Source organism: Dendrobates tinctorius, unplaced genomic scaffold, assembly GCF_039654945.1.
Source record: "Dendrobates tinctorius isolate UK_male_01 unplaced genomic scaffold, ASM3965494v1 ptg000241l, whole genome shotgun sequence".
NCBI lineage: Eukaryota > Metazoa > Chordata > Amphibia > Anura > Dendrobatidae > Dendrobates > Dendrobates tinctorius.
The window spans coordinates 4,085,846-4,113,340 of record NW_027361908.1 but is presented as its reverse complement, the minus strand read 5'-3'; the positions used below and the strand labels follow the sequence as shown (position 1 = coordinate 4,113,340).

Sequence of the window (27,495 nt, the reverse complement as noted above, 5' to 3'; positions counted from 1 at the left end):
GCAGCATTTCTGCAACGTGGGCACATAGCCTAAACCTTAGATCAGAATAGGACAGACATTTAAAGGACATTTCATAACTTTCCCAAATTCATATGAAAAAAATATTCTCCACAAAGTGCATTGAACTACTGTAGCCAATTTATTATATATTTTAGGAGTCAGTCGGTCCATTTTATACCGACTCCAACTCCGACTTCACCAAAATGGGCTCCGACTCCACGACTCTGATTCCGACTCCACAGCCCTGGTTAAAGCCAAGTTTTATAAAAACTGTCTTAAGAGTTATGAGCTGTAGCAGTCAGGTCGTCCATCGGCATCACCGCATTTATTTTAGAGAACAAAGAGCGATAATCCCCTACATTTTAGTATGCCATCAAAGAAGTGGAAACTGTCTTTATTGAACTATTTATAATGAACTAATATGAACTCCATTGTTCTGTTCGTTTGCTTTCCGTGTTTAAATTCTGTGGCTTTTTAATAAGTGAAACATATTTTAACTTTTATTGCATTTTCCAGGAGTCTCATTCTCCAAGCAGAAGGAAAACGGGAATATGAAGAGGTAACCATTTATAGATTGCATTTCCTGAAAGAGAACCTGTCAGCAGCACAGTACAGTGCTGACTGGGCCATATTGGCGATGTCCTACTGATTAAAGTGATACCTAGATATTTTTGTAAACAATTATTACTGCACAAATCGGTATAGCGGCCATACCACGCATACTGTACTCTAGCTAGAATCTCCTCCAAGAAGTAAGTACACCCCTAGTGTGCTACTAGTACTCACTGATCAGAGCTGCATTTCTAGCTGCATGGCCGAGCACCTGAGCAACTGGTAAACCCCATCCTGGCACGTTGATGGTCACATTGGTCAGTGGGGTGGAGAAGGGCGTGAAATAATGTCACCGTCACATGACCTGAGGGGGCAAAGCTTGTATGCAGAGATTGGGAAAGAAAGTGGAACAGACCATCTCCTCATATGCTAAGTGATGTCTGTCTGAGCCAGGGGAATGCTGGTAGTCAGTTGTAGTTTCTATATACACTCTCTGTAATATCACTGTCCCATAACCTGGACATGCTGGGAATTGTAGTTCTCCTTATACCGCCTCCCACCCTTTTATTGTAATTTTCAGGCTGTAATTTTCTCTAATATCACACAAAAACAGTCTTAGCATTCTGGGACGTGTTGTTCTCATATTACCTTCCTGTAATTTGTTATGACATCCCATAGCGGCCTGGACTTGCTAGGAGTTTTAGTTTGCTCCTTTCTATACAGGGAGGGGGTGTAGCTTGGGGTGGGGACAGCTGAGGTATGTACCCCGGTCGGCCTCAGCTAAAATTTTCCTGCCCTAAGACCGCAGCGATACATACCCCATTAAACCCTTCCCATCCTACATCACTGTGGCTGTGCACATTAACCCTTTCTCTGCTACAGACTGCTGTTTTTTATTAACCCCTTCTCTTAGACTAATAGGAATGTGGTCATTAACCCTGTCACTACTCAATTAAGGTATGTCAACACGGAAAATCCAGCATCAATTCTACTCTGCAGCGGAAAACATGCTGCAGCAATTTGATGCAGATTTATTGGAGAGTTTTTGGTGCAGAAATCACCGCTTCATTAGAAGAGGTGAACTTTTCACTAAAATTTGTAGCATAAAATTGAAATGCTGTGGATGTAGGGTCAGCAGCTGAATTTTATTCTGCTGCGGATTTGAAACAAAAAATAAACGGATAAAATAGATAAATTTGTATCGCTGCATCAATAAAAGTCCACTCAATAAAAAGCATGATCTATCGAGCACAGGGAACACGTTTGTAAAAAAACAAACAAACAAAAAAAAAACAATACCTAAATTGCTTTTTGGAGGGGGTCAGTTCCTCTGCAAGAAAAATTAGTAATAAAAAGCAATCAAAAGGCCTTATGACTCGTGTGCTCAGATAACCTCCATGAAGAGCACAAAACGTGCCAGAATGAGTACTGAAACCGAGCACATTTAATTTCTTTGTTCACTATAATATGCTACTTCTGGCTGAATGTAATTCTTGGGAATCAGTACTGTTCTGCCTCCAGAAGTGTGAGCGACGTGCCCGCGATCATCCAAAGCTGTTGCAACAATGGTACTTCACTGGCATATCAGCCGTGCTGAGAAACGTCAAGGAGATAGCCCACAGGAGGATAACACCACAAAAACAAAGAAAAAGCCATTCTAAGTTCCTGTTGGCTGTTACGAGTTAATTTTGCATCATCGGGCCACAATTGTTTACATTACTTGTATTTTTTCTGTAATTGTAGCTGTAATTTATACAATGCAAGTTTCCATGAAGACGAGGCTATTGCTTTCAACTTGGTATCTGTAGTTGTGTTTTAACTTTTATTACTGCACAAATTGTGTACGACTGCACACTAAAAATACTTTGACACCTCAGGTGAAGAAATCCGTTTTGTAGTTTTTCTTTAATCTTTGTTAGAAGTTTCCTTGTATTCATCTCTTCGTGCATCAGGGCGGGACTGTGGGTAGGGTGTTCAGCTTTTTTTCTGTCCCCTCCGCTGTGTCTAGGTGTATTTTCTTCCTTATTTAAAATTTTGTGCCGATGCCGTCCTAGCCGCAGGCGGTGTTTGTGCAGATTAAACTCTTGAAAGTATTCAGGAAAATGGCGCCGGCAGCTGCGCAATCGTAGATTGCTCAGTGTCACCGGCGCCATTTTACCCAAGCCCGCCAGTAGATCGATTTACGGTAAGCATGCGAAGGCACCAGAACCATTTTCCTGAAGGCATCCAAGAGCTTATTCTGCGCAAGCACTGCCCGCGGCTAGGACAGAATCTGTGCAAAATTTTAGATGATGAAGAAAAGTCACCCCGACACAATGGAGGGGACGGAACAAAGCTGAAGACCCTAACCATTGTCACGCCCGTAGGCCAGTCCCGATGCCCTAAGATATGAATACAAGGAAACATCAGACAAAGGTTAAAGAAAATCTACAAAACGGATTGTTTCACTTGAGGCATCGTTGTAATCAGTATGACAAATATGGCCAAGTCTGTAGTTTACTTAGTAAAATGCTGCTAACAGGTTCTCGTTAATATAATAGCTAGAGTAAAATTAACCTATATTTATTAAGAAGCATAAAATACTTCTTAAAGGGGTTTTTCACTTTCACGATAGGAGAATCCCAAAATGCTCTAAAATAATAGAGAAACCCAGCATGTAGTTTGGACACGATTTGTCTTTCATGAACTCATGCCAGTTGATAGTTGTTATATTATTCTCATCAGTATATTTCTGCAGATCATCTCTTAAAATTATAGTTGAGCAAATTTTTCAAAATTAGGTTCCGATTACGATCGGCGGCAAAATATTGTTTTTGCAATATTCGCTGAACATCATTGGAGTCAGTGGGAGTAGAAATAAATTAATTTGTTTGGAACCGATCATCAAACATAAATTTGGCACGAATAGGGTACCAATATGGCACAAATATGGCAAATTCAGATTTGATGACCGATTTCGAACATATTCGCTCAACTCTACTTACAAGGCCCTTAAAATGTTTGCTAACCACCAATGTCAGGCATATCGGATTGTAAATACATCAAGAAAAACTAAGAGTTTTTATCCCTCAGAAACAATACATAAAGAGAAAATGAAACCATAAGAGTGTCTCGTCATATGTATAAAAGGATTCACTTTATTAGGTGCGAAACGCGCGTCGGGGTGTTTGTGTAACGTCCGGACATCTCTACAATGGGTAAGGGGACTCCTGTGGTTTAACCATATGGTTACTATTGTTAACACTGCTCTGATGATTGTATTGTGACTGCCTCTCTTTATATAGGGAGCTTTTGTCTTTATCTTTCTTTACCTTTGCTCGCCTCTATGTTAATTCATGGAATTGCCACCTCTTAACAATACAACCATTGTTCTATATATTTACATGGGAGTTTCTGACCCCTGTTCATTTACATAAGTCCCTACATCACTATTCGCCTGTTTTACAGGTATTCTACCTTTTGCAATTTTTTGTAACTTTTTATATTATCATGTCTTGTCTTTGATGAATTTTTTGGTATCTAATAATGACGAGACACTCTTATGGTTTCCTTTTCTCTTTATGTATTGTTTCTGAGGGATAAAAATTCTCAGTTTTTCTTGATGTTTTTGCAATTGGATGGAGAGTATCCCTAAATTAAATTGAACTATGGTATTTATGTATATCCATGTTCCTGGCTATGTATTTATTATTATTCTTATTATTATTATTATTATATAGGATTGTAAATGCCTGGATCCACCTTCTTACCTTTCATTGAATATATGTGCCACGTCAGCGATCCTTCAAACTTGTGGGCCCTGGCTCCAATACAGATCAGTTCCAAACCACGACAGAGAAAAAAATTGTAGCTACTAAGAGGCACAGATTTCTCCCATTTGAAATTGGGCATGATGAATGGTCTGCCTGATTCATATATTTATACCATATATATTTTAATTTTTTTTTCCTTTTCTGCTTTCAGTGGATTTCTGCAATCAACAATATTTCGAGGCAGATCTACTTATCTGATAATCCAGAGGTAGTTTTATGAATTGATGTATTTCCAAGTAGTTTGAGGATTTTACATGACGGTATATTTTTAATAAATGTCTTTTATTTCCTACAGGCTGTAGCCATAAAACTTAATCAGACAGCACAGCAGGCTGTAACTCCCATCACTAGTTTTGATAAAAAGCTTGAAAACATACCACAAAGGTACTTATCCAATACAATACTGATGGTACTGTTAATGCTACAGAACTTTATTTTTCTGGAAATATAAAATAAAATTCTTGCTTATCAAATCTTGCAAGCAGTGAAAGCGTTACGCAGACTGTAGAACAAAACAAATCTTTGCCTGAGCCTTCCTCCAAGCAACCAGAGCTGGAACAGTTAATAGCTCCCGGTACCCCGATACAGTTTGACATTGTTCTACCAGCCACTGAATTCCAGGATCAGAATAGAGGCAACCGGTAAGTCATACTGATGTCAGCCAGTTAATCTAGTAGGATGTGAAATCAATAGAATTTTTAATCCTTTGATAAATATTGTTATTTTCAGACGTACAAATCCATTTGGCGAATCTGATGATAAACGTGACGGTTCTGCGGATGAAGGTAACACTTTTAATTTGACTATATTAATTCTCTTCTGAATCTGTAGGACCAATATTAAACGTTTTTGTCTTATTTTCTGGATTTCAGGTTTACTTTTGCAGCAAATGTTTGTAGTTCGCTTTTTAGGCTCCATGGCAGTAAAAACGGACCATACTAACCAGGTTATCTTCGAAGCGATGAGACAGGTCTTAGCCGCACGGGCCATCCATAATATATTTCGCATGACTGAATCCCACTTGATGGTAACCAGCAAAAGCATAAGGTATATTTTAGCTTTTCGAAAAAGAAAAATCTGCAGAAAAACAATACTGTGTATGGCATAAAATTATAGATTGCATGTTCACCTCGGTTTTCAGTATATTTAATAGCAAGAATAGCACAGGTAGAGCACTATTCTTGCAATCAAAATGACCAGGATCCCGAAAGAAACAGCACAGTGGAGTCCTCTTCTCATTTCATTGTTGGCCTTCCTAGGCTAGCAGGCAGCGTACAATTATAGATCAATATCTTTTGAGCACTTTGCTCAAAATGTATTTTCTTTTATGGGTTCCGTAAGTTGCATTTTCCTAATACTTATTCTTGGATTTACCATTTCTTTTACATTTCAGATTAATAGATCCTCAAACACAAGTTATAAGAACAAGTGTAAGTACTTTTCTACTAGTAACACCGGTTTAGATTAATAGTCACATTTTTGTATAAATCTTGTTGTTGTTGACTCCTTATTCAATCTAGATCATTTTTTCATAAAAGCAAAATATATTCCTATTCATGATAAGCTTACAGAAATGAGTTGTGTTTTATCCCAATTTTAGAATAATTTATAGATCACAGTAGAAAACGTTCTGTGTCGTCTTTGAAGTATTTCTTTATACCACAATTTCCCACTCTTTTCTGCATAAAGTCATACAGGCAACTGAAGGAAATAATGAGATTTTAATCTAATTGAATAGAAACCATTCTCCAAAGTTGACACTTTGTTTATCCAAATCACATTGTGGCTGCTGAGTGTGCCAGTCCTTTACATTAACCCAATACCAATATTATCCAGCAGGCACTCCTCATACGCAGAAGGACAGATGTTTATGGCAGACATTGTTACTGCTAGTCAAGAGTAAATTGCTCACTTGCATTAAACGGACTCTGTCACCAGCTTTTTGTAGCCTAATCTGAGAGCTGAATGATGTAGAGATGGAGAACTTTATTCAAGCTATGTGTCACTTACTGGGCTGCTTGCTGTAGTTTTGATAAGATCACAGTTTAATTAGTAGGAGATTAATGCTGAAGAAATAGTAAACCTACTGCCATGTAGTCTTCCATATTCATGGGCTCTGTAGCACTCCATCCCCACCACTTATTGGTAGCTTTCTGCCTATGCACAGTGTACACAGAAAGCTACCAATCAGTGGAGTGGGCGGGGTTATACTGAGCTCAGTGTTCAGAGATAATGCTGATCTCAATTGGGGGTAGCAAAAACTTGGTGACAGATTCCCGTTAAATGGGTTTTCCAAACTTATGAAAATTTTCAAACCACATGTAATACCATAATAAAATAAACATGAATTCACCTTTCAAATCCCATGGCAGTCTAGCACCGCTGCTCTGGAGTCCCCCTGGTCCTGTACGTAATTCATGTGATTATGGTGGCCTATCACTCTCCTCAGCTGTGAGATTGGCAGTTGAAGCCAATGATTGGCTGCAGTGGTCACATTAATGGTTAAAGGGAATCTGTCACCCCTTTTTTGAGATATCATATAATGATATCATTCAATTGTGTGTCACATAAGGATTCTCTTAGTACTTTTGCTTCCCCCTGACCCCGCACCTTTCATGTATAAATACCTTTTTTATATCGGTTGAGATGTATGTAAACTGCAGCTGTCCGGTCCGATGGGCGGGGCTTATTCAACTGCTCCCCCCTCCCTGTCTTGCTCTACACATTTCTTCTTGTGTAGAGCAAGACAGGGAGGGGGGAGCAGTTGAATAAGCCCCGCCCATCGGACCGGACCGTGGCAGTTTACATACATCTGAACCGATATAAAAAAGGTATTTATGCATGAAAGGTGCGGGGTCAGGGGGAAGCAAAAGTACTAAGAGAATCCTTATGTGACACACAATTGAATGATATCATTATATGATATCTCAAAAAAGGGGTGACAGATTCCCTTTAAAGCAGAGACCTTTGGAGTAGCTGGAATAGCAGAGGATCTGAAAGGTGAATTATGGTTCTTTTCTTGTGTTATCATGCTACCTGCTGTAAGGCCAGGTATTCAGCAGTAAATTTATTTCTATATCTCCAGGAACAATAATAAAGAAATAGAACAATGCAGATTTCAGAAAGGATGACACACAATTATTTAGTTAGGAATGCAAGCATTTACAAAAAGACATATCCGGAGCACTGATAGGTTCTCCTTAAGAATTTCTATTAAATATATATTGAAATTCTGAAAAATAACTGCATACATGACCTGTGAAATTTGGTTAGAATTTTTGTTGTTTTTAAAGGTTAAAATAGTATTATTTTATTTTCATATTCCTTTTTTTCTGCTTTACCAGTATGACCTTGAAAACATAACACAATTTGCTGCTCATCTAGAGAACAAGCGTTTGGTGGGATTTATTGTTTGTACCCATGAAGAATCTGGAGTCGAATCCTTGAGTGCCTATATTCTGGAAAGTAACACAGAGGGTGAAAAGGTCTGTTCATGGATCATATTTTTTTTCTGTGTTTTGTTGAAGTTGGTACAATTAAATTTTGGAATGCAGGAAATTACACACAAATAACAGAGCGGACAACCAGTGTCCTGGAATGATTGAGCAATGGAAATTCTACGTGCAAAAAGTAGATAAGCTAAAAGATGTCTAAAAATATTTCAACTATATTGACACATTCATGATCAAGGTTAAAACCATAAAACCAAATGAATCAGAAAATGGAAGAAGTGACACTCAGCAAGAGGCGATCCCATAAAGATATGATGATCTATAGGTATAAAGCTGAACTGGGAGTAGCTATATATAACACTTTGTGTGACCAGCAACAGTATTTATAACCAGAAAAGGATCACTTATGCCAAATTAATCGAAAATAACACTAGTATAAAGGTATAAACAGATGGCTAGTCAAAATACAATAATGTGGTCAACATAAATGGAATCTGTCAGCAGGTTTTTGGTATGTAAACTGAAAACGCCATAATACAGGAGCAGAGACCTTGATTGCAGTGATGTCTCATTCACTAGGCTGTGTTTTGCTGTTTCAATACAGTCAGTTTTATCAGCAGAAGAATATCACTACAGGACAACTAGCCTGGTCCATCCTAGTCCAACCATGCCCCAGGACTGATTAGCAGCTCTGGTACTGTACAATGTACACAGAAAACTGTTATGTGGGTGAGGTTATACACAGTTCAACAACTTAGATCTGCAGAAGAAAACTGTGGCCATCTTAACTGCTGCACACAGTAAACTAAGTAATACATCACTGGAACCAGAGTGTTGTCCCTACCTCATGATGCTGTCATATTACATTGGATTTTTATAGGAATCTGTCAGCAGATTTTGCTGAGAAATCTTTGAGCAGCATGATGTAGGGAGAGAGAGCAGCAATGTATCACATAATGTAATGCTTGGTGCAGTTTTGCTAGAATTTCTTATTTTCTGTGTTGTAGATGTAGCAGTTGTGTACAGGCACTTAATAGAGATTGAGTGGCCTAGGATAATAAATAATGATTTAAGAACCAATAGGGTAGAGCCCGACTAAATGACCCCTCTCTAAACAGGTCACTAAAATGTAACTTTTATTATTTAAATTAAAATATAACAAATATTGAGGTGGGGTTAAAATGTGTTCATATTTGCTCTTATTGGAGATTATTTTTATTGTATTGCGCAAATGATGGAGCACTTATATCCAGTCCCCTGATGACTGTGTTTTATTGGTGAAACATATTGTGGGGACATGTGCTGCATGTTTGAATTTTATCTATTCATCATTTGCCCAGTGTATACTGGTGGTACACCGGGGTTCTATCCTAACATAGAGAGATAAGCGGCTGCTATTCAATACAATATAATAAAATAATAAATAAATAATAAATTGGGGGCAATTTAGTGTGGCTCTGACCTACTCGTTCTAGATGTAGCAATGGTTAGAATGCTGAGCTAGGTATGACACTGCCCATACCTCTGATTGGTATGACCTGTGTACACTGTGCATTGTCAGCAGGCTGTCAATCAGTGTAGGTGCAATGGATGCACAGATTAGCTGGACTGGCTTGCATGTGAGGCCTAGATCTCTAGTGATAATTTCCTGCTGATAAAACCCTGGTCCAGCCTAACAAGTGACACATCCCTGGAATCAGGCTGTTTGCCACAACATTATGCAGCTCTCGGATTACATAGCAAAGATCTGAAGATAGATTCCTTTTTTATAATATTAAAATATATACAGTATGTACAGTATATAATACTAGTATCAAAAAGTTAGGGATGTTTGGCTATCGGCTGAAATTTTAGGATGACCCCAAAATGCACTCTAATTTTTTCAGATGAACTTAATGTGACCTTGTTCTAAATTTTTGAGTACACATGTCCAACTGTTCATTGTTTCGGTACTTTCTGCAGAACTTGATGTTCTCTAACAAGAAGCGGTTTGGTACCATGTTTTCCAGTAGAAAAAAATATATATAAAGTGCTCTCAGTGATAGAAACAAAATAGGAATCTTGTGGGTATGATACCTTTTAATGGCTATCAAATAGTAGTAAATGATCTTACAAGGCAAGCTTTCGGGACTGCTTACGTCTCTTCATCAGGCTTATATAACAAAATATTTGAAGAAACCTTATTTATATACAGTTTAAAGCACATGCTGGTGTGATACATGGACATTTCAATAGACAATACAATTTCAATAAACAAATACTGAGCTTGAAGAGGGAATACTTTATTAGGTAAGATTACATCAGTGGTGTGAAAGTTCCATGAGATCAAAGGGCTGTTTGGAGGAATAGCTCAGATATGGTAATGGGTCATAAAACCTTCTGACAAATTGAGTCCTGTGTGAATAGAATCAAAGATTGTAATGAATTTGTGTTCCCACACTCTCCTGTGTTTCTGTGATTTAAAATTGCCTTTTAAAATGACAACTTTCATATTGCCTATGTTGTGTCCTGGATGACAGAAATGTTTAGCCACAGGTAAATGTTTTTTTTGTCTGTAATTGTATGACGATGAGACCTCATCCTTGCTCTCAGTCTCTGTCCTGTTTCTCCAACATAGAGGCCACCCACAGGACATATATTGCATAGAATTAAATACACCACATTGGAAGAGGAACATGTGAATGTCCCTGGGATCTTATAGTCCTGCTGTGTGTTGGGAATTTGGATTTTGTCTTTGGTCTCTATATGAATGCAGGTTTTGCATCTTCTCCCATTGCAAGGATATGTTCCTCTTGGTGAATCTGAGGGCATTGAACTTCGGATAATGAAGTTTCTTAGATTGGGAGGTTGTCTGTAACATAGCAAGGGGGGGTCTTTGAATAGTGTTTTTAACGTTAGGGCCACAAGGATCCCTAGAAGTGAAGTACTTCTGTCATGATCCAGGTTGGATTATGACAGATAAATGCACTAGTAACCTTTTTGTTTCCTTAAGCTGTGTGCTTAAAGATAGTTTTGCCCCCGGTTTGCACCCATCGGACCTGACCACCTCCTATCTTGCCTTTTGTTTCAATAAATTGTTTAAGATGAGGAAATCAACATTGCATGTTTCTACTTAAATACTCTACTTTCATGATAAGATATCACTGTACCATGAACTTGTTACGTTTTCCATAAATTTCCCCAGACAGCCACTATAAGTTTGTTTTTTAAACATTCAGATATAAAACTTAAAAATGAAACCAGATTTTATGTTGGGGCATCACACTGTGTCCTGTGTCCCAGGGCCAATGTAGAGGTGTCATAATATGTGGAAGGTAGAGATAATCAGTTCTGCCAATATTTGAATTTTTCAAACCATGCTAATTTAACAGGGAAATTTGATACAAATTGAATGTTTCTTGTTCACTGGAATCTTTCTTGACTTCACAGCTTAATAAATATAGAACGTACAAAAATGATTACTCACCTGTCCGCAGCCTGATGGCTGGTCTTCCCACATGTCGTCTTTTCACCTTCCTTGTAACAGCCTGCTTAAATCTATGCTGAGGCTTCTGTTGTCACGTCACAATTTTCGTCCCTTGAGGCTCTGACTAGGCCTCGGGCTACAAAAGTCATAACGTTGTAACTGCACAGTGCACTGAAAACCTTAGTATAGAGTGAAGTAGGCCGAAGAAGATGTGCGATATGTGGGAAGGTGAAAAGAAGAGCCATTTTGGAACTGGCAGCAGGCCACAAGACTGGTAAGCAGTACAGGAAAGTAGTGTGTATGTATGTGTATATGTGTACATATATATATATATATATATATATATATATATATATATATATATATATATATATATATTTAACCTCTTACTGGCCCTCTACAACTCGGCAAAATAGTGGCCATAGCGAAGTCCACTTTTGTTAAATTTTTGCAGGGCAAATTGCAAAAAAATGTGTATTTAGGAGAAACCTAGTATTAGTGTGGAAACACTAGTGGGCTTCACTAGTAGCAATATTTCTGTGTGGGTGCATATAAAAAACTAGACTTGGCGCAAAATAAAAATTACCGCCGCATGTGCTGCAGTATTTAGTTCTCTTTTACAAACTTTCAAAGTTGGGGAGGTATGATTACATTAGTTTTAATTTTTGTGATCTGCATGCTTCTCAGATCTGAACCCTATAGAACAACTTTGGATGTGTTCTGTGGATGGCACCGTGCATTTTGTTGTGACTAATTTTACTATTACCAGCATATTGTTAGATATGAAACATACAGTCCTGCTCATCGTTATTAGCACCCATGAAGAGTAATTACATAATGTGGAATATCTCCTGAAAAAATGGAATCAAGTGAAAGTTTTTTCCCAGGACGTCCCTCATGACAGCAAGACAGGATGTATTCCTACTCATCCTCTAGGGAAAGGAGACACACAAAAGGTTAAACCCCCCTTTCCCTCCTCCACCTCACCATGAGTGTTTTTCCTGTCCCTAGCAGGACAGAGCATAGGAGAGAGAGTGCGAAGAACTTACCTTGGAGCTCAAGTGGATCGGATCTCTTCCCTTCCCGCTGGCAAGAGGCTCCAGGATTACACATCACTGGGCTGTGGTCCCTCAGCCAGTCGGTGGGGTAGGACGGAGCTCCCAAGTTCGCTGCTTCCCTTTGTGAAGGGCTCTCGGGTCCATGCTGCTGGTGTTGCCGGACATCTGGGTCACGCGTACTGGCGTGCGTTCCAGCGTGGAATGCATCTCCGTCCCGGGACGCTTTCTGATGATGCGTGTGCGTTTTAGCATGAAGCGCACTTCCGGGTTTAGAGGGATAGCGTAGTGCGCGTTCCACCTAGAAACGCAAGAAAATGCTATGGGGGTAATATGAAGGCCACCTTGACAAGGTAGGACCCTATAAAAGGGTGCTAACAGAGAGGTGTGGTGTTCACAGTCTGAACCATGGATACTAATCCTTCACTCTCCAAAGCACCAGCCGAGCAGTCCCTGGCCAGTGTAAGTAACCCCAAGGCGTCTTTGATCCATTTCATTAGTGTGAACCCTTTTAGTTAAAAAAGAGCACAAATGTCCCATCTTTTTAAATAGGACAAAGGGGACTCCCTTAGGATCAGGATCCACTTCCCGGAAAACGCCTAGAAGATGCCCAACATGCAATATGAGACTTGCAGAATCTTACCAAAAACAATTATGCGCAGATTGTATTGAAAAGTTCCTTGAGGACGAACAAGCGCCTTTTTTTATGAATATGCTGGCCATGATTAGGGAAGAAGTCCAGAGCACTGTTGCTAGTCTTGTATCATCACAGCCTGCTCAGAGTACCTCCTGTCATAAGAGGGCCAGATGGGAGATCGAAGAATCTCCAAAGGAGGCATACCCATACTATTATCATTCTCTCAAGATGTTGAGAGAAAGGAAGAAAGTATTCCCCAGATACTTTTTTCCTTTCCTCTAAGGGTATTTTTTCTCTTCCGAGAATACGGATGATCTGTTAAGAGCTGTAAGAGCTACCATGAAGGTCGAGGAGGCTCAAGTGCCACACACGATACAAGATGAAATTTTTGTAGGGCCGAGAACTCAAGAAATAGGGTGTTAGCGGTCAACAAACATATAAGGGCAATGATCATGGAAGAATGGGAAGATTCAGAGAAGCATCTAATCATTCCCAGAGATTTTAAAGCCCATCTCCCCTTTGATCTGGAGGAAATCAAGGTTTGGGAACAAATCCCAAAAGTAGACATTCCTATGGCCAATGTGGCAAAAAAGACCTCTTCTTCCTGCCTTCGGGATGCTATAGACAGGAAGGCAGAGGGACTACTGAAGAGAAGTTGGGAATCTTCAGTGACATCATTAAGGCTATTATAGCCGTTGCCTTGGTAGCTAGCTCAATGTGCATCTGGATCGACAAGCTGAGATCACAATTAAAATCTAACAACCCTAGAGAGGTTATGTTAGAGTCCCTCCCTATGTTGAAAATGGCGACACAATTTATTGCGGATGCCTCAGTTGAATTCGTAAGGTTTGCAGCAAGGAGTAATGTGTTATCTAACGCGGCACGTTGGGCCATCTACCTTAAAACATGGTCGGGGGACAGCCATTCAAAAAACAAGCTGTGCTCTATCCCTTTCCCAGGTACACATGTTTTCGGTCCAGTGCTAGATGACATTTTAGAGAAGGCCTCTGACGACAAGAAAGGGTTCCCGAAAGAAAAGACGAAAAAAGTACCTCTCCTTTCGTAGGCCTCATCAGTCCCGCAGGCAGGATTATAAGGGGAAGATGGGAAGGTGGAGTTACCCAAGAGGAGCAGAGGTAGATCCACCCAGTTTTCTTCCAGCCGTCTGGGGAGAAATTGACTCCAGAAAGGTAGTAGGAAGACTGCAGGTTTTTTTTTTTTTGGAAAGGTGTCAGACCATTACAATCAGTGGATCCTACAAACTATAGGGGAATGGTACAAGATAGACATCTCCCTACTCAACCGTATTGCACCACCAGACCCCAGTCCCGTTCTACTTCAAATACACTCTGGGGGATGTCAGGAACCTCTTTAAAATTAGGGGTAGTCAATCCAGTACCCATTTCAGAGATAGGTCAGGGTCACTACTCCTTCCTTTTCTCCATAAAAAAGCCTTCAGGCAAATACCGTACCATTATAAAACTAAAACCCCTAAATCAATAGGTCAGGTACAAAAAATTCAAAATGGTGATAGCAAGATCAAGCATTCAGTTGATATAATGTGCACATGGTGGACTTCTTCCCTAAGAGATGCATACTACCATGTGCCAGCCCACCCCAACCACCATCAGTTTCTGAGGTTTGCGCTGGAACATCAGGGATCAATCCACCATTCTCAGTTCACATGTCTACGATTTGACCTTTCCTCAGCACCTCGTATCTGCTTTCCTAAGGAAGAAGGGAATTATTGTAATTCCATACCTGGACAACATCCTTCTAGTAGCAGACTCAACCATCCTCCTCAGTCAGCAGCTTGCCCATACTATCGACATACAAGAGGACCTGGGATGGTGCATCAACTGGGAAAAATCCGACTTGCGACCAGGTACTCAAAAAGTTTTCTTAGGAGTCCTCCTTGATTCACATCATAGTATGTCTTCCCTGCCACTCATAAAGCAGGAGGAAATCCATTACGAAATTCCAGCATTGCAGAAAAAGAGGATAGTCTCCATCAGGTATGCCATGAGAGTCATAGGTTTGATGACGTCCTGTATTCCAAGCGTACGGTGGAGTCAGGCCCACTCAAGACAGCTACAAGGAACAATCCTGTCAGTGTGGAACAGACATCCGTCTGGCCTAGACAGGAAAATGAGGATTTCGGCAAGCTTGAGAAATTCCCTGTTATGGTGGACATCCGAGAAAAAACTCAGGGAAGGAGTACCTTGGATCCTTTCTCCCTTCATCCGTGTTACCACCGACCCAAGTCAGAAAGGATGGGGAGCAGAAGTGGAAGGTCAGTACCTGGAAGACCAAAGGAGATTGTCCAATTACAGAGAGATAAAGGCAGTATGGGAGACACTGCAACAATGCTAAGACATGATCAAAGATCGTCATGTGAAGATTTTTTCAGACAACATCACAACGGTTTCCTTTCTGCGTCACCAGGGAGGTCCGAGAGTCCAACTCCTACAGGCCTTAGCAGAGCAGATTTTTCAGTGGGCAGAAAGAAACATTCTTTTCATCTCAGCAGTTCACTTGAAGGGCTCCGTAAACAGAGCAGCAGACTTTCTTAGCAGAGAAAAACTGTGGTCATCTGAATGGGAGCTGAATCCAGAAGTGTTCCACCAGCTAACTCAGAGATTCCACATATAGATCTGTTTGCAACCTGGAAGAATACAAAAGTAGCAAGGTTTTTCTCCACAGACCCAAGCGACAACCCAGAAGGATCTTCTTTACGCATTTCCCTCCTTCCTCTATACCAAGGGTCCTGAGGAAGATCAAGCTACGATGATACTGGTGGCCCCCTTCTGGCCCAAAAGACGTTGGTTCCCAGTGTTACACCTCATGGCCCTGGTATCCCTTCCAGACAGATATGACCTGTTGTACCAGGCTCCTCTCTGACATCAAGATTCACGCTTTCTACGCCAGGCAGCTTGGATCTTGAGAGGCCAATGCTACCCTCCAAAGGACTATCGGACAGGGTAAGCTGAAAGCCAGTGACTTCAGCAATCTATTCCAAGGTATGGAAAAAATTCTTCTCACATGTAGGGGAATTCGTTAGTCATCCCATCCAGACATTCCTAAAATCCTAGAGTTCCTCCAGATAGGATTCGAGAAAGAACTAAAGCCTAGCACGCTAAAAGTACAGATCTCTTCCCTTAGTGCCTTTCTGGACTTCCCTCTAGCAGACGATGCATGGCTTACGAGGTTTACTCGAGTCATTACTGGCTTGAGACCCACAATCAGACTGTTCCACCATGGGACCTAAACCTATTGCTAAGGACCCTATGCAGACCTCTGTTTGAACCTCAGGAAGAAGCTAATATTAACTTTCAACATGAAAACTGCATTTTTGGTGGCAGTCACCTCAGCAAAATGGTTAGGGGAAATACAGGCATTGTCAGCCTTATCTACAGATCCTAGAGGATGGTTTAATATTTAGACTTGACCCTTCATTCCTGCCAAAGGTAGTATCAAAGGCAAATTTGAACCAGGAGATCTCTTTGCCATTTTTTTGTCAGTTGCCTAAGAGCGAAAAAGATATTCCACACAATGGACGTAAGCAGGTCAGTGATACGCTATGTGGAGGTCACTGATTCCTGGAGACAGGACTCAAACTTGTTTGTACACTGTGCATGAAAGAATAAAGGCAAGAAAGCCTCAAAGACGACTTTATCCAAGTGAATTACTTCAACCATTTATTGGGCATACGACTCAGAAAACAAAAAGCTCTCACTCCACATTAAAGCTCACTCCACAAGAGCAATTTCCATGTCCTGGGCTGAGAGAGCAGGGGCTTCCACAGACCAAATATGGGGGCTGCAACTTGGTCTAATATAAAGACTTTCTGTAGAAAGGTCCTGCAGGCAGTAGTCCCATCCTAAAATGCCTTTGATTTGTAATTTCTCCCGTTGTGCTGTCATGAGGGAGTTACTGGGGAAAATAGGAATTATTCCTACCGGAAAGTATATTTCCAGGAGTCCATCGTGACAACACCATTACATTCCCTCCCTTGAATTCTGAGCGTTCACCTGAAAGGGATCCCTGTTGAGAAAGCTAGCGTGAAGCGTGCGTCCGGTGCTGTCCCCTGAGAATTGTACCTGTGCACTTGCATATTACCATGGGTAAGTGTTACTGGTGTTAATATATAATTTTTGGCGCATGCACTCTGCACTTTACTATTTTTCTGCCTCTAACCTTTCCACCTTGGCTTAATTAATCATATGTAGCTTATTTGCAGGTGTGCCCGTGGACTTCAGTCTACAATACTGTATCAGTTCACGTTAATTAGTGAGATTCTCATGCATTAATATCTTATTGACCGCCAATACGTCTTTTTACTGACCTAAGATACTGTTTGAGAATGGCATCCCATATAGGTGACAATCCAGCAGCTGTCGGCTGTACACTATAGCTGACAACTTGCTTCGTCAGCCATGATCAGCGTTGGCACTGTCCATATCTGGTTAACCCCTTAGATGCTGCTGTCAATAGTGACTACATCATATAAATGGTTAGCAGAGTCTGGGGGCTTCCTCTTTATCCCCACTGGCACCCTGAGATCATGATTGTGTGGTCCTGATGTTTGCCATGGCAATTCATGACCAAATAACGGCCTTAGAGTCTTTTGGCTACAGTGACTTGTTCAGAAGTTCGTTATATTTAGGTGGTAAAAATACACTTCTTTCCTGTTCTGTCACTTTGCATTAATTCCTAAAAATCACCTGAAGGGTAAATAAACTGAACTACCTAACAGCAGTTTTCAATATGTCAAGGGGTGTTGTTTTTAAAATGGTATCAATTTTGGAGTTTTTCCAATATATAGGAGCCCCAAAGTCCCTTCAAACCTGAATAGGTCCTTCAAAAAAATAAATATTGTAAATTTCCTTGAAAAAATGAAAAATTGCTTCTAACAAAATAAAATAACATTTTACAAATGGTGCTGATGTGACGCAGACATGAGGGGAATGTTATTTATTAATGTTTTGCTATGGGACGACTATCTAGATTAAAGGGATAATCATTCAAAGTTTGAACTGTTGTGAGTTCATTTTCCCCTTCATTACTGAGGCCCGAGGAACTCCCTCTTCTGATAAAGAAAGGTAGTGAGCCTGATTATCAAACACCTGAGGCTGATGATGATGACTGGCTGAGTGGAGTTACTGACTGGATATAAGGCTGCCAACGCCCTTCTGCCCTGCGGGTGATTTCTCTGTGGGATCCTTGGAGACCAGTCTGAATTCCTGCTCCTCTAAAGCTAAGTTTGCTGCTCGGCCTTTTGCTTTGGTGCTTTGACTTTGTTTTGCTTTGTTTTTCTGGATTTCTGCCATTCCGTGCTGGGGTGTGCTGAATTCATTTAGCTCTGTCTTCTGAAAATACCTGAGTGCTGATTTAGTTTTTGAAGCCTAGCTGCTTCAGGGCCTTTTTCATATCAGCTTGTTGGCTTATGTCTTTGACAGGGTTTTGGCAGATTGCAGACAGCAGCCTTCCTGTCCTTTCCTATCTAGGTAGTTTTGGGCCCCGTCTTTGCTCAGTCTATCTTTCTGTCTGTGTTAGTATTTTCATCTTGCTTCACCGTCATTATATGTTGGGGGCTGCCTATTGCTTTGGGGTCTGCTCTGGGGCAGTTTAGATTTCCCCTTTCTTTCTTTAGGCCTATGTAATTCTCCGGCTGTGATCGAGGGGTCTAGGGCATCGTAGGAACCCCCCACGGCTACTGCTAGTTGTGTTGATAGGTTCAGGGGTCTGCAATCTGATAGTTGCCAACTTCTCTGGTTTTCTGGACTTAGCTTGTATTTCTGCTTTTGCCTCCTACGGTGACTCATTTATAACATTGAACATTGCAATTTTTTTTTAACATTTTTGTCAAATTTCTGATATGTTCTGTGTTTAATTAGTAAAAATATCAACCTAAATTTACAATTATCATAAATTATAATGTGCCACAACAAAAAGTCTCAAAATCACTGAGATTTGTTGAAGCGTTCCAGAGTTATTACCACATAAAGTGACACTAGTCAAATTGCAAAAATTTGGACCGGTCACTAAGGGGTTAAATAATTTATACTTAAAAACAAGGCATTAGATTCTAATTCATTTTACATATATAGTATGATTAATAACGCCTCTTACCCAAACCCTTATTCCCAGGGTGACCACATGAATTCTTCTTTGCTTACCTCTTGTGTTATTTATGGTGGTATGTATTAAACCCTTGTATGTAATTAATATTTAATACATTTACAGTATAGTGATGAAGTCAGCACTCCTATTCTCTTCTTTTTGAATATTTATGCACATGGAGTTTCTTCCTTTAAATGTTTTAGATTAGAAATTATCCTGACGGTAAACATGCTATTGACATTTCTATTCATCTCACTATCAATATTCCGCTGAACCCACTCGTACAAGTATTAATTAGGGGTGCCGTAAATTGCTGCACATGCTGTTTATTCTGTTTTTTCTTTGAAATTGCAACATGTAAGTTGAAAAACAATGTTTTTGTTGTATTACATTGAACCACTAATTAAAAAATCCTGAGGATATAACTTTGATACATTTCCATTTATTTCTTAAGATATTGTACATATGTAAAAAATGAAGGTGTGCGGATAATGGTGACCAATACTGTAAATATTGGCTCAGTTTGTGTGTCTGATCAAAACTCTTTGTACTTTCCATGTACATCAAAGATAAAATTTATAATAAAATGCGGTATAATGTAGAGCGGCATTTTACAATTGTTTGCTTTCCTTTTACTCCAAATCTGCAATTTTACCTGCTCATAAGCTCTGATAACCCTTCACTTTTTCCCTCCATAGATCTGTTTTGCCATCAGCCTAGGAAAAGAAATTGCTGCTGCTGAGAAGGCAAGTGGTTGATATCCCATAGTTAATTATAATAATAATCTTTATTTTTATATAGCGCTAACATATTCCGCAGCGCTTTACAGTTTGCACACATTACCATCACTGTCCCCGATGGGGCTCACAATCTAAATTCCCTATCAGTATGAAATGCTACATTCTTCCATCACTCAAAGCTCTGTGATACAGATAGAGGGCATTTTAGGAAAGTGACCGAACAAATGGAGTTGATTTTAGTATAATAGGTCACTGTTGATCTCAAAACACAAATAAAATATCTCTGAAAATCATAGTATGACATGTCTTTATATGACCCAGTGGAAACAGGACATAAAAAGCTGCACAGTTATGACATTTATTCCTTTTTCAACCTGAACTACTTCATTCTTTAGAAATGTAATATGATTAGTGGCATTTTTGTGTCATATTACAATAGGTATGACAAAAGTGCCTTTCATGAATCCTCTTCAAAGAGACTGTCTGGGATTTCAATATTGATCTTTACAATATACAAGCTCAAATGGGTTCCTGGGGGGATCAATAGAGTTCCCCAGCCCTTCTATTCTTTTCCAGGCTTAGCACTGTATATACAGCCAAGTTAAGTGAACAGGGCTTTGCTGTAATACTTGGCAAACTTTGATGAACAATGAAGAGCCTGCAACACTTTCTGAAGCACTGAGACCCCCCCTCATTTGGTAAGGGCTATGGAGGTCAGACTCCCAACTGACCATAAATTAGTCCCTGACTATCCATTTAAAGAAAATTAAGTATAAACCTAGCACTCAACTTATATGCGTGAAAAAACGAATTCATTGTAGCACACGAGAAACGTTTCGGTCTGTTGTGACCTCCTTCAGTTACTTGTTGCACTCAGTATGCAAGGTACAAGAATGTCTTTGATGCGAGACCTGATGTGCACTAGTGATGTGCACTAATAAAAATATGTATGTAGTGGCTAAAAGTTATCTTTAAAGTTTAAAGGAGTTGTCTGGCGGTAAGGTTCAAGTCTGCAGTCACTTAATCCTCACAGCTCGCGCACTTCTTGTTGTGAGGATTGTCTGGCGCCAAGAGCGGGTGGTCATGTGATTGCAAATATGAGATTTGCATACTTCCGATCATATTCCGACTAGACGTGTTTGGACTCTCTCAATACACTTGCATTCAACGAAACCACACAAGTCTAGTCGGCATGTAACCGTGTGTATGCAAATCACATTCTTGCAGCCATTCCCGGAACCTGCACAGGAGAATCCTCATAGCTCGTGCTGTGAGGCTTAACAAGTCTGCAGTTACATAGAGTGACCTCAGACTTGTATCGTAAGGCCGGACAACCCCTTTCATAATGCCTTACCTCTGATAGCAAAATCATGTGGTTTTTTTCACCCTATATCTTTCTAGTTTGAAAAGTGGGAAATAGTTTACATATGTCATAGTGTGATCCTCTATGACATTGTGGTGCTAATGAGCCACAGTGTATAAGTAGTATACTAGTACTCTATTTTGTACAGTTACCAATACTGCATGTGCCACACAGAAGCTGACATCATTGTAGTCTGTTAACAACAAGGCCAAGGTTTCCTTAAGAATTTCTCTCCTATTAATGCCGTGTCCTGTCCCTTTGCAGGATCCAGAAGCACTGGCACAACTCATGTCCTCTGTTCCAATATCCAACGATGGCAAGTTTGTCCTTCTGCATGATCAGTCAGAGGATGATCCTGGTAGTGGGTCATGCACCGAAGGACTGGAATCTGAAGCATAACTGACCTTTATGTTTTCCCATTTACATGTACTTTAAAGTCAGAGTCTGACTGGTGAAGTAAGGAGGTAGTTCTATTGGTGGTTGTTTTCTTACAATTTAATGATCTGCACTTAATGGCAGATTGTACTCTAAACGTTAATTGTCTACAAATTCTTTACTGCGTTAAAACTCTGGTACCTATGGGTTCAATTATGAACTAGATCACAATAATGTTTAGATCACTGCAAGAAATTTTCTCATATTGTGAAATTGGTATAGACAACATGAAAGTAAGCCAGTTTGTAACTGGCTTGCTTATTCTATCTGCTGTTATTCTCTTGATGTAAGTGCTTTTTATCTTGCATAGCTAACAACCACCAGAGGCTGGCCAGTGTGCATAGTAGTTACATTCCAGGCTGAGGAGTTAACTCCTGAGAACCCAGCCACATTTCTTTAGCCCATTGATTTTATTTTTTTTAATCCGGTAACATTTATTGAAACAATTCTCAGAATTAATCGTAGAACAGTCGATAATAACAGTTTTTTTGCAGTACATACAAACAAATTACAGAAGTATATACCCACTGTTCGCTTTCATAATTGAGCCATTCCCATTTACACCCTTCCTCCATTTTTGGTGCACACAATACAACTCTGGACTGATCTAAATGTTGAAATTCTCTCAAAGAGGGATTATGCCAGATGGAAATGTATTTAGAACAGTCCTGGATTCTCAGTAACTTATTGCAGGCTCACCATGTTTAAGGAGCAAGGTGTGAAAGCATCCAGAAGTGACCTTAAAGTTGAGTTTTCAAAAGCTCTAGCTGGTTCCCCTCCCCCCCTTAAATATTTTAGCACTACTGTCCCTGCTTCTTGATTCCCATCCAGCACCCCATCTTTTAAAGTGTTGGAATTGGGAAGGTAAAAATACTCCCAGGTATGTGGCAATGCCAGTCCTCCTTGATCTTTAGGGAACTGTAATTTGTCCAGTTTTATTCTTTGTATGCCTCTCTTCCAAATCACGTCAATGAAACTGTTATGCATTTTCCTGAACCATAGTTTAGGAATCCAAACTATCTATAATAATAAATGCCCTAAGCAACTTCCGGTTGTAACAACTTCCGTCCAGTTGTAACCGGTGACGTCACCGCACACCTCTTTCCATGTTAACCCTCAACACACACACTCCTCTCACCTTTCACCATCTCCACTCACTCTTTCACTCCACATACGACCCTTTCTCTCACTCCGTCTCTCATACTCACGCCGTCATCGCCGCTGATCCACGATCCCCGACATCATCTTCTGCCGGCGCCATCCTGGATGCAGACGTCCTCCACACCGGCGACATGTTCTTGCGGCGACGCCATTTTGGATCGGCGAAATCCCGCGATAGTCAAGATGGCGTCGCCGCAAGAACATGTCGCCGGTGTGGAGGACGTCGGGATCCAAAATGGCATCGGCGAAATCTCGCGAGATTTCGCCGACGCCATTTTGGATCCCGACGGCATCCACGTCGGCGACATGTTCCTGCGGCGACGCTATTTTGGATCTGCGAAATCCCGCGATACTCAAGATGGCGTCGCCGCAAGAACATGTCGCCGGCAAGGGCGACGTCGGGATCCAAAATGGCGTCGGCGAAAACTCGCGAGATTTAGCCGACGCCATTTTGGATCCCGACGTCGTCTACGCCGGTGACATGTTCTTCCGGCAACGCCATCTTGACTATCGCGGGATTTCACGATACTCAAGATGGCGTCGCCGCAAGAACATGTCGCCGGCGTGGACAACGTCTGGATCCAGGATGGCGCCGGCGGAAGAAGATGTCGGGGATCGTGGAGCAGCGGCGATGACGGCGTGAGTATGAGAGACGGAGTGAGAGAAGGGGTCGTATGTGGAGTGAAAGAGTGAGTGGAGATGGTGAAAGGTGAGAGGAGTGTGTGTGTTGAGGGTTAACATGGAAAGAGGTGTGATGCTATCGCATCCTCTCGATGCGATAGCATCGGGCCATAATCTAGTTATAGTATAAAAGGCATGAGATACATCTTGATAAAATTAGCTCTACCCAGAGCTGACAATGGTAGTTTTCCCCATGGATTCACTTGAATCCTGGCCTTACCAATGAGTTTGGATTCAAAGGGATATAATCATTAGTCTCTCTAGTAATGTAAATACTAAGGTGTTTAAATTTCTTTTGGAATGTCCGAAATACCATTTAAAATCGGGGTATCGCCAGTATCCATTGGTAGCAACCCAAATTTTTTGTTCAAATGTTTTTATTGAATTTTCTCACATAACATACAGACATTTACAAGAAGCATAAAAATCCTGGCCGCGCTGGGCCCTAACAAAGGCAATCAAGCCAAGATATTGCCAAGAATATTTCAAAACAATATGAGTAACAGATGACGTACACGACTTCCTATGTTAATTGTGCTTAGAAATACCTTACATAACAATAATAAGAGCTGTGTATTAACTTAAAAATTTTCGTTAGGGTCACCGGGCCGGAGAGCAAAATTAACCCGATTTAACTTTATATTCTGAATGATTTTACTAAAAGAAGAAATGATAATGGTACAAATGAAAGGGAAAGGAGGAGGGGAAAAAGAGGGAGAAGGGAGAGAAAACAATCAAAAAGGGGGGAGGAGGAGAGCTTGTGCAGCTGATGTCACCTACTAAAAGTCTTGATCGGGTAAATAATGATTGCAACTTTGGTGAATCCCTAAATAGGATCCAGGGCCGCCAGACTTGGATAAATTTGTTATGGTCTCTGGATGCTTCTGCGGATAATTCCTCTATGTAGCATATGTGTGACAGCTCTTGCTGCCGTTCAGACATAGTTGGGGTGGGAGCAACCCAAATTTTAACCAGCTTATAGTTTACCTCGAGAAGATCCAAAATCGTCCTATTATTTCCATAATTGGAAGGGAGGTAGTACAATTATTAACAAACAGTAATGGGTCGTGTACATACAAAGCGGTCCTCGCTTCCTTATTTCCATACTTAAAACCTTCTAGCATGGGATGCCTTCTAATAATACATGCTAGGGGTTCTATTGCAAGGGCAAAAAGTAACGGTAATAACTGAAAGCCTTGTCTAGTTCACCTAAAGCTCAAACCGATCAGAGATGTCGCCATTGGCTCTAAGGCTAAGTTCACACGTAGCGTAATTCCCGCGGAAGTTACCGCGAGAATTCCGGAATTCCATTCCGCGTGAAAATCGCATTTTAAATTCCCACGATTTTCCCGCGGAAAAACTAGCGATTTGCAAGCGTTATTAGCTTGCAGAATGCTAGCGTTTTATCCTTCGCCTCATTGAGGGACACATACTGTGGGTGTATGCTTCTGCCGCTAGGAGGCTGACACTAAGTGAAAAAAAGAGGTTAGCTCCTCCTCCGTCGTATACACCCTCGCCCCTATTGCGGACGGAACTCAGTTTTTTGCTTAGTGTCCATGGAGGCACACACGTCTGGTTTTGCTCCAGACGTTTTTTTTTTTTTTTTTTTTCCCCATGAAGATGAGACCCTATTGAAAGGGTCCAATTTCCCCAAACCATCAATGGGCAAGCACGTGTCCCTCCACGTATCCTCTCCCGCGACGTGGGACACAATGCCGGACTTAGCCCTGACCACCCCTAGGTATTGAAACCATGGGCTGTACAGAGGCACAAGACTAGTCCGTGCGGCCCCCACTGCTCCACCAATGCTTAGACTGCGGTGCTGCAAGGCGGCGGACGGTCCCTCTCCTCACCCCCTGAAGGGGTTAGAGGGAGCTAGGGTGCCTGCACCGTCCTATTTTGTCAAGGCCCCCTCACTTACCTGAGCTGGGAATCTGAAGAGGATCGTCAGTGAGGAGAGGGCCTGGGAGGGCTCCTGCGGCGAAGATTCAGGGCTGGAGCCCTTAGCTGTCAGATTCCTCCGGCCAGGGGCTGCAGAGCGGTGCGGAGAAGCCCGCGCCAGTAAGTAGCGCCATTTTTTTGTGGCGCCATGGAGTTGCCCCCCCATACCCCCCTCCGGGCGGGGGGGGGATAAATTGAGGCCGCGGCTTGAGCCGAAGCTAGGCCGCGACCGGAAGTTCCGCCTCCGGGCCACGCGTCACTTCCGGCGGCCCACCTCCCAGCCCTGGGCGGCGGGGGATAAATTTAGTCCCCGGCTTCGGAGCGCGGCTAGGCCGCAGACCCGGAAATACCGCCCCTGGAACGGTTTATATGCTGGCGGTCCGCCCCACAGATGATGGCGCGCAATTTTTGTGCGGAGGCGTCCAGGAACGGGGGGGGGCACAGGGCAGCGGCACAGAGAGCGTCGACAGGCGTTTCTCGGGTCAAAAGGCTCTCGAAACAAGGTATCCGTTTGCTCCGGACCTCCGTAAAAAATGGATGGAATCCCCAATGGTGGATCCTCCGGTTTCGCGCCTAGCCACTAAGACCCTACTATCCGTCCCTAGTGTTTCCTCAATTAAGGATCCCACGGATCGCCTTATAGAGAGCTTAGCTCGCTCAGTATATGAGGCGTCAGGGTCAGCGCTCGCTCCCTCATTCGCAGCAACTTGGGTAGGCAAGGCTATGATATCATGGTCAGAAACATTAAACAAGGTCGCGCAGGAGCAGGATCTACCTGCAGAGATTTCGGATGTCGCAGGTCAGATGGCGATGGCCGGAGACTATGTAATCAATGCGTCTTTGGATGCCAACCATTGCTCGGAACTTGCTGCCGCTAATGCAATTTCTATCAGAAGAGCCCTATGGTTAAGAACATGGCGAGCCGATTCTACTTCTTAGAAGTCCTTGTCTTCCCTGCCTTATCAGTGTGGTCACCTATTTGGGGAGAAGTTGGATCAACTTATCTCCGACTCCACAGGTGGAAAGAGCGGATTTCTCCCTCAACAAAGGTCAAAATGCTGCTTTTTCGTCACCCGTTTTCAGGCACATTTTCGGGCCTTTCGCAACCCCGGGTGGACTACAGCGGCCAATTCCGCCGCCTCAGGCCGCCCCAACCAGGATAGGGAGTGGCAGGTCTCATATAGAGCCAACCCATTGGGGAGAATGCATACTCAGCAGCCCAGATCGAGGGGATCCAGATTCCAAAGATCGTCGGCCAAATGACTCGAGGCCTTTACCAAACGACACACAGGCAAGGTGGGCGACCGCCTACTCTGGTTTCACCACGTCTGGGTCAATGTCGCTCACGGCGCATGGGGAAAGGAATTGGTGGCCTCAGGTTACAAATAGAATTTGTCAGATATCCTCCAAGACGTTTTTTTCTTTCCTGGCTTTTCAGGGTGGATACCCAGGCAAGGGCTCTATTGGGAGCCATCAAATCGCTCCAGCACAACTGAGTCATTGTTCCAGTGCCAGAACACGAAAGAGCTCAGGGGTTCTATTCCAACCTTTTTGCGGTTCCCAAAAAGGACGGGTCTGTCAGGCCTGTTTTGGACCTGAAGCTTCTGAACAAATTCATCAGGATCAGACATTTCCGGATGGAGTCTCTCCGTTCAGTCATATCGGCCATGGAGCAGTGAGAATACTTGGCCTCAATAGACATCCAGGACGCATATCTGCATATTCCCATTTTTCCTCCTCATCAGAGGTTTCTACGCTTCACCATCGGCGATCAACATTTTCAGTTCATAGCGCAACCCTTCGGGCTAGCCACGGCTCCCAGAGTGTTCACAAAGGTTATGGCAGTTGTCATGGCCACACTGCATTCTCGAGGCATAGTCGTCTTGCCTTATCTGGACAACCTCTTGGTCAAGGGCCCGTCAATACGGGCATGCGAGGAAAAGGTCAACATCACGCTAGATACTCTTGCCTGCTTAGGATGGTTGGCAATGCAAAGAAGTCATCCCTTGTGCCTGCTCAGAGGATCTCCTTCCTAGGAATGATCTTCAACACTTGCCGAGGGTTGGTAATTCTCCCA

At 41.8% G+C, this 27,495-nt stretch overlaps 1 protein-coding gene across 2 annotated transcripts in view; it reads left to right on the top strand.

Moving 5' to 3' along the window:
* APPL2 (adaptor protein, phosphotyrosine interacting with PH domain and leucine zipper 2) overlaps positions 1-21,906 on the top strand; it is a 126,641-nt gene extending 104,735 nt beyond the window's left edge. The window contains exons 12-21 of one of the 2 annotated variants that reach the window (XM_073556923.1): positions 517-559; positions 4,516-4,572; positions 4,660-4,748; positions 4,850-5,005; positions 5,094-5,149; positions 5,237-5,411; positions 5,758-5,794; positions 7,709-7,849; positions 19,796-19,843; positions 21,465-21,906. In XM_073556923.1, the coding sequence (XP_073413024.1) occupies positions 517-559; positions 4,516-4,572; positions 4,660-4,748; positions 4,850-5,005; positions 5,094-5,149; positions 5,237-5,411; positions 5,758-5,794; positions 7,709-7,849; positions 19,796-19,843; positions 21,465-21,599 (937 nt within the window). In that variant the 3' untranslated portion in view covers positions 21,600-21,906. Of the gene's footprint in view, positions 1-516; positions 560-4,515; positions 4,573-4,659; positions 4,749-4,846; positions 5,006-5,093; positions 5,150-5,236; positions 5,412-5,757; positions 5,795-7,708; positions 7,850-19,795; positions 19,844-21,464 lie in introns of both variants that reach the window. The other variant, XM_073556922.1, reaches the window with a different exon arrangement.
* The last annotated feature ends 5,589 nt before the right edge of the window (positions 21,907-27,495 follow it).